Genomic DNA, 7,526 nt, shown 5'->3' with positions numbered 1-7,526 from the left:
AGCAGCCACTGGCCAGGGGTCATTGCACTTCCTGGGTCATTATACTGACGACATTCCACTGCACCGATGTCAAAATTCACCCAAAAGATGACAGACTTATGTATAGCAACACTTGGCAAACATTTCATTTTTGCTAGTATTTATAGAGAACATTTTTAGATTACACTTTCATGGCATTGTTCATTGAGTCCAGTGGTTTTATATTAAAATCTTCTCAACTGAGATTTTCTAAGAACCAAAGCTCGTTTGTCTGAGAAATTTAACAGATATGGGTAGATTAGACGTACTTGTTCATTAGGTCGAAGCCCTGGTCTGAAAGCAGGGCTCCGAAGCGCTTGCGCAAGTTGTTGTAGGGGTACTCTGTAAAAGTCATCTTCTTCACAGCAGGGAGCTCGTTGTAGCCTGGCCAAATCTTCTCGCTGGGTGACCCTAGGTCCTGACAAGAACATGCGTCAACACACAGACACATGGAGTTAATGTTTTATGTGTGGGCTGGAGGTCCCCACTATGTCTGGTATGTTAGGAACTGCTGGGGAGGGGGGGGGGGTACTGGAGCACAGTTAAGACCACAGCTTTTAATCTGAGTTTTACAGTTTAGCCCAGTCACACAACCGCCACAGACAAGTCTGTTACGTCACCATGTCCATCTAAAAGAGACTGGGTCGCTGAACTGCAGTCCCTCTGAAAAATATATTGTGTAGTCAAATCAAATCCATTTAATCTGACGACATCCTATTCTTAACTCTGCCACCTTGTGGGGAGATCATAAAACTGGAAAACCAACAAAAACATGTGGTAACTGTCAAGAATGCACACAGATGTAAGGGTGGAGTATATAAAGTGCTTTTACTTTCCAGACAGTATGAAGTCAAATGCACTTTTTGATACAAATTTGCTAACCTTAAATATCTTGTTAATTTGGTCGATCTCAGATTTTCCAGGGAAGAGAGGTTTCTGGGTAAGGAGCTCTCCAAATATGCAGCCTACAGACCACATGTCCACAGCTGTAGAGTACTCCTGTGGAGAGAGAAACACACACTCGCTAAAACCACAGTATTCTAAGTAACAGACAGCACCGCATGAGTCTGGGTTGGAGTGTTTAGTCTGGGCAAGGACAAGCTTTGACTTGGTAATGGTGCTGTGTGTATGTAGTCTTGGGCTTTGTTTAGAACTACAGACTTCGACACTATTGGAAGGCATACAAAGTATGCATTGTGTTGTCTGAATGCGGTAATGTTCACACTCAGGTAAAGTTTTAGAATGGCACTGTTTTGACTGGAGAGGGTCTTTGATGACTGAAGTTTCTTGAGATGTTTTGACTCAAGGCAGAGTTTTGAATGCAGGTGTCTCTACTGTGACTATGTCGCTCACAAGACATTGATCCACGGTCAGTTTTGCATAACATCCCACAAATGGTAATTGTTAGGATTTGGAGAGGTTAAACAGATTGTAGATATGTGCTTAGGTCATGACTCACTTTGGCTCCCAGTAACAGTTCTGGAGAACGGTACCACAGGGTCACCACCACAGGGGTGTAGGGCTTCAGGGGAGACCCATACTCACGGGCCAGACCAAAGTCCCCCACCTAGAACAGCACAACAAAGAACAAACATTACAAAAATGCCCAAGAGGCAAGCATACACACGAACGCACATTCAAGTCATCATTCTTTGTCATTGTCATTAATAAGCCTAGAGTGTTGTATTTCTTCATCTGAGCCATGGATGATCTAATGCTTATCTGAAGTTCCCAACCCACAGCAGTTTTAATATTATTATAACAGATTTATTATATATCATACATATATAATACAACAGGGCATTATTACACCTTGAGGATCCCCTTGTGGCTGAGCAGCAGGTTAGAGGTCTTCAGGTCGCGGTGGAGGATCCAGTTGTCGTGGAGATGGCGGACGCCTCGCAGCAGCTGGATCATCAGGGTCTTCACTTCGCCTGAGGCCGATAAGAAAGAGGAAGTGGAAAAGAGTCATGAGCTCATAAGCTTACGTTAAAACAATACTCTTACGCGAACCTAGCCAAAATACATGGGAAAATGGCTGGAGGACATAAGTGTACTGTATTTTCTGCAACTCAAACTGAATCGCACAACATTACCTGGGAGAAAAGGCTGCTTCATGGTCTCCATCAAGCTTTTCAGGTCGTGCTCCACGTAATTCATCACAATGTAGATCTTGTCCATGTTGCTTCCAACGACGATTTCCTAACATGGGAAAAAGGAGAAAGGCGCTACACAAAATGTATTTCAAAATAATATATTATTGAGGGGGGAGATCCTCTGAGTCAGATGTGTGCTGCTCACCATAGATATAACAATTTATGATATTTTCAATGTGTATTTATATGCACCTCACCCTGACAGTGACGATGTTGGGGTGCTGGGCCTTCAGAATGGTGTTGATCTCTCTCAGAGACGTGATGGGGAAACCTTCTTTCTCCTTCTCCATCTTCAGACGCTTTAAGGCCACAATCTCATCTAGAAGAGACAGGCCTGTTTTAGTGTGTGTCTGTCCAGGGATGGATTGGAAATCAATTGCAAGGTAGCCCACATACCGGTCTTTTTGTCCTTGGCCCTATACACCACGCCGTAGGTCCCTTCCTCGATACGATTCAGACACTGGAACTCCTCGACACTGCGACAGCCCTGAAAATTACATGAAACCAATGCCAATCAATACATGTCCATATGATGTGTGTGTGTGTACAGGTCTGAGTCAAATACGTATCACTTTTCTGTCAAATACTTGAGGTGCATTGATTTCCTCTGCCAGGTGAGAGCATTTCTTGAAATATTCCATTGTACCAGCAAGCTATGTCCAGGTTCATACACATTTTGACAGACAGAATTTCTTGAGTTATCCATGACTTTTAACCACATTTCCATGACCAACAATTGCCGCCATCTATGTAAGCGTAACGTGGTAGACACGTGGAGGCTGCTCTTCAATCTCATGTACCATATCCTGTCGTTATGCAAGGAACTTAAGCCCCCACAAAGTAGACTACCTGTAAGGCAACTGTATAAAACATGTGGTCAACCCTCAGTCTGGAGAGCTACTAGCTGTGCGGGCTTTTGATAAAGCACTGTTCAAACACATCAGAGACAGTTTTACAAGGTCCGGTTGAACAGATCATTTAAAATGTGGTTTGTTAGAAGGCTACTGGAATAAAAGCCTGTACAACTATGAGCTATCGTGGATGATGGCTGACCACCCTTGACGTATAACATTGTAACATTAAAACCGAATACGTTTCATACCTTTTGAAATAATTTGCTAATTTAATATATCAAACAACAAATGGCTACGGTAGGCTGCAAATATTTTTATTCAGCTGAAGCAAGCCCAAAAATTTTCTTCAGGAAATGCACCTTTTCTAGTTTAGTCATATTTACCATAGAAGTGTTTACATTTCAGGCTATTGAGTTGCAATGTTCCATACATTGGATGGCCAAATAAACTGGAAGTATCTACAAATCAAGTTAATCCTTCATAAAGGCTACATCTAACTGAATCTGACCTAATAAAATGGCGAAGTGAATCTTTCGTTTCATGAAAATAGTTTAAATTAATACTTGTAAAAAGTAAATCAACTTTGTATGGCTTTACTCGCGATTGTATGGCCTTATTCGTGAGTGTTGGGACATCACATGAGGAAAACATAAATGCATGCTAATAATAGCTAAACAGATAACTCGAGGGTACAAGATAAGTTTTGAATTGGCAAACTAGTTATTAGTCTGTTGTCAATCATATTTTATAGTCTAGGCCTACCTTCTGTCTCAATGTCCGACTGTCTCTCTCTCATTGAGCAACGGCCGACTCCTCACGCACACATGTAGGTGATGACCGCAAACACAGACTCGCTCAAGTGTCATGCTGAACCTGGCTGATGTATTGATTTTTATTTGATTGCTAAAATATTTATATTATGAAAAATTATATTTATTTCCATAACTTTTCGGATTTGATCCTTTTCGAAAACTTTTCCAGGCCTGGAAAACACAATTTAAACATTCCATGACTTTTCCAGGATTTGAATAATGACCGTACGAACTCTGTAGGTCAAGCGCACCGTAGGCATTTAAAAAATAAATAAAAAGGTATTTGATTTGACCCAGGAGTGGTGTGCTGCCAGACAGATGGACAGACCTGTAGAGCTGGCAGGTACTTAGGCAGCTCCTTCTTTAGCTCCACGGGGGAGATGGGAGGAGAGTCGGGGATGTAGTTCTCCTCAGGCTCAGGGGTGGCTGAGTGGGAGTGAGACACAGACTGGGGGGTCACGTCTCCATCCCCTGCCTCCTCTTCCTCTTCCTCTCCACTTTCCTCAGTATCGTGGTCAAATCGTGACTCTGGCACTGTGAGGGTTAATGAGGAGGCAGTTATAACTTACAGAAACAAGACAAAATCACATCTAGCAGCAGCTGGTTGAGAGTTAGACCTGACCTTTTCTGATAAAAAAGCTTCCAGAAAACTAACTTTACTCTCAGACATGACAATAACACCTGTTCAAATGACTGCCACCAGACAAATGGGGTGTGAAATGCCTACCTGGGGGAATATGGTTGCCGTTCTCTCTCTCTTCCTCAAACTCTTCCTCAGACTGCTCGTCTTCACTCACCACACCTGAAACACAGACAATGGGTGGGTCAGAGCCGTGTCACTGTGACACCACCGTAATTGTATTAAGTGATAAAACAAGCGCACACACACACAAGCAACAGAAGTAGAGTAATTCAGCAGACCTGCAGTCTGGTCAGATTCTCCTGAGCCTGATTCCTCATTCTCTCCCTCGCTCAGGCTGCTAGATCCATCTTCAACGCCATTACCCTCCTCATCGTCAGAGCCCGACCCTGAGCCGGAGCCTAGGGAAGAGAAGTCCACTCAATGTCACCTCCAAACAATCCACAAAGACTTAAACCACAAGATGTCTGGATTGTAAATACAGTATCTATAACAGTTAGAACTCTGTTAAGGATTAACCATCAGTAGAAGTGTAATGTTTTAATAACTTTTTTGTGATGCCATCTGGTGTGGGGTATGTTGCAACCTTGAGTGAGTGTGTGTGTCTACCTACCTAAGGAGGACTCTCCTGTGCTGGTCTTCCTCTCACTGTCACTGATGTCCTGAAGGTCAGAGAGAAGGTCCTTGTCCTCTGGCTTCTCATCTTTCACTGTTGGACCACAAACAAAACAAAATGAGCGTCCCTAATCACACAGAAAAATTATAGTTAAGGAAATTGAATAAAATCAATTACTAAGTCTTGATAACAATTCTACCAAAGCAAAATTATGTAAAACCATCTTGATTTGATAGTCTCACCACCAGTTCTATGTGGCTCGCTGCATTGCTCCAGTCGGTCCTGGGGAGCCCGGTTGGGGCTGCGGCTGCGGTGGCTCTGTTTCGGCTTGTCCCCGTACTCATCAGGCAGTGCGCGATGGTGGGACGGGACTGTCAGAGAATGGACAAGAGATTTTGCATCCCGTCACCAACAGTGCATCCTTACATATATCAAAATACTTTCATTCACGGACGCGCTAAGGCTGTAAACTCTAACCCAACACGTGTGCGCAAATGCGTGTGTGTGAACCCTGACCTTCTCGGCGCGCCTCGCGCTCTTTGCGGCGCTCCTCTGCCCTCCTCTCTCTCTCCTTCTGCTCACGCTGCTCCTTCTGCTGCTGCTCACGGAGCTTGCGGTCCCTCTCGCGCTGGCGCTCCACCTGCTCCAACCTGTCCCTGTAGTCCGGGGAAGACGGGGGAATCCTGTCAGGAGCTCTCCAGAAACCCAAAAGCCACCCACCCCACACTGTTAATGTCTGCTGCATGGAAGGGGAAGAGTACAGTATACAGTGTGACAGGTAACTGCACGGTAAAAAATATGTCTGACCAGCGTGTGACAGTTTGAGGATATGCACGTTTGAAGGTAGACCAAGATATGACATCATAAGCTAGGTTTCCACCGAATTTGCGACAGATTTTCAAGCAAATTTCCATCAGACGGACAAAGGGCTGTGTGTGATGACGTAGCGCAAACACTAAGTATCCAGGTACAGAAAAAAAAAACAATCGGGGTTTGATAATGCAGCCAAAACAATCGCATTTGCGACCATTTGTCTGATTTGACAGTGCGACATTTTTAATTGGTCGCAAGCGTTTTTTTAGTTTTTTTTTTATAACCTGGCCATGTTATTTCTTTTTATCATCATGATTTATTCAAACAGTAATGTGCAATTGACCAAAAATAAACCAACTTGCTGAAGAGGCAACAAATGGCACAGGAATGACCTTGTCGGTGTTTGTCAGGGCTTGACATACTGGGGAGGTTTTGGAAACCTTACGGGCCAGTCAGAAATGTGAAAATCAGACATTTCCTCTCAACCTGGTCTCATGGCATTTCGTATTATTTTACAAGTGAATCTGAGACTCAATTTAGTATGATATGTTACGTTTTGTATGGTATGGATTAATTTCTGGATGTCCATCACCCATTTCGCATGATATGCTACGAATTCTAGCTAGGTGGCTAACATTAGCTTGACTAGTGGTTAGGGTTAAGTTTAGGAGTTAGGGGAATGGTTAGTTAAAAGGGTTAAGGTTAGTCTTAGGGGAAGGGTTAGCTAACATGCAAAGTTGTTGCAAAGTAGCTAAAAGCTGTCAGTGATGAGATTCGAACTCGCAACCTTTGGGTTGCTAGCCATTCGCGTTCTACAACCAACCAATCACCGACATTTCGCGTTATATGGCCACCCACCACCAAACGTAACATATCCTACTAAATGGAGTGTCTCAGATTTATTAAATCTTTCCTTACAGTGAAATGCTTACTTACGAGCCCTTAACCAACAATGCAGCTTAATTTTTTATTTTAAAGTAACAAGTTAAAGAGCAGCAGTAAAATAATAGCGAGTCAATGTGTGGGGGCACCGGTTAGTTACCGGTTAGTAATATGTAGGTAGAGTTATTAAAGTGACTATGCATAGATAACAGAGTGGCAGCGGTGTAAGGGGGGTGCAAAGCAAATAGTCTCTGATGGCCATTTGATTAGATGTTCAGGAGTCTTATGCCTCGGGGGTAGAATGTTTAGAAGCCTCTTGGACCTAAACTTGGTGCTCCGCTGCCGCTTGCCGTGTGGTAGCAGAGACAACAGTCTATGACCAGGGTGGCTGGAGTTTCACAATTTTTAGGGCACTCCTCTGACACCACCTGGTATAGAGGTCCTGGACGGTAGGAAGCTTGGCCCCAGTGATGTACTGGGCCGTACTCTCTACCCTCTGTAGTGCCTTGCGGTCGAAGGCCGAGCAGTTGCCCTACCAGGCTGTGATGAAACCAGTCAGGATGCTCTCGATGGTGCAGCTGTAAAACCTTTTGAGGATCTGAGGACCATTGCCAAATGGAGGAATAGGTTTTGTCGTGCCCTCTTGACAACTGTCTGCGTGTGCTTGGACCATGTTAGTTTGTTGGTGATGATCTCAACCTGCTCCACTATAGCCCCGTCGATGAGAATGGGGGC

The 7,526-nt window shown here is 43.9% G+C and overlaps 1 protein-coding gene across 9 annotated transcripts in view; it reads right to left on the bottom strand.

Annotated features, from left to right (window-relative positions):
• The window catches only part of LOC135504321 (cyclin-dependent kinase 11B-like), a 28,824-nt gene that overhangs the window by 3,882 nt on the left and 17,416 nt on the right, over positions 1-7,526 (bottom strand). For 7 of the 9 annotated variants that reach the window (XM_064922763.1, XM_064922762.1, XM_064922766.1 and 4 more), the window contains 13 exons: positions 5,613-5,791; positions 5,339-5,467; positions 5,094-5,189; positions 4,762-4,881; positions 4,568-4,642; positions 4,169-4,374; positions 2,571-2,661; positions 2,372-2,493; positions 2,115-2,220; positions 1,831-1,952; positions 1,478-1,585; positions 901-1,017; positions 288-436 (listed from right to left, as the gene is read on the bottom strand). In XM_064922763.1, coding sequence (XP_064778835.1) covers positions 288-436; positions 901-1,017; positions 1,478-1,585; positions 1,831-1,952; positions 2,115-2,220; positions 2,372-2,493; positions 2,571-2,661; positions 4,169-4,374; positions 4,568-4,642; positions 4,762-4,881; positions 5,094-5,189; positions 5,339-5,467; positions 5,613-5,791 — 1,620 coding nt within the window. The remainder of the gene's footprint in view (positions 1-287; positions 437-900; positions 1,018-1,477; positions 1,586-1,830; positions 1,953-2,114; positions 2,221-2,371; positions 2,494-2,570; positions 2,662-4,168; positions 4,375-4,567; positions 4,643-4,761; positions 4,882-5,093; positions 5,190-5,338; positions 5,468-5,612; positions 5,792-7,526) is intronic. The other 2 variants (XM_064922767.1, XM_064922771.1) reach the window with 1 other exon arrangement.

Source organism: Oncorhynchus masou, chromosome 18 (assembly GCF_036934945.1).
Source record: "Oncorhynchus masou masou isolate Uvic2021 chromosome 18, UVic_Omas_1.1, whole genome shotgun sequence".
Classification (NCBI taxonomy): domain Eukaryota; kingdom Metazoa; phylum Chordata; class Actinopteri; order Salmoniformes; family Salmonidae; genus Oncorhynchus; species Oncorhynchus masou.
This window is presented reverse-complemented; position numbering and strand designations above follow the sequence as displayed.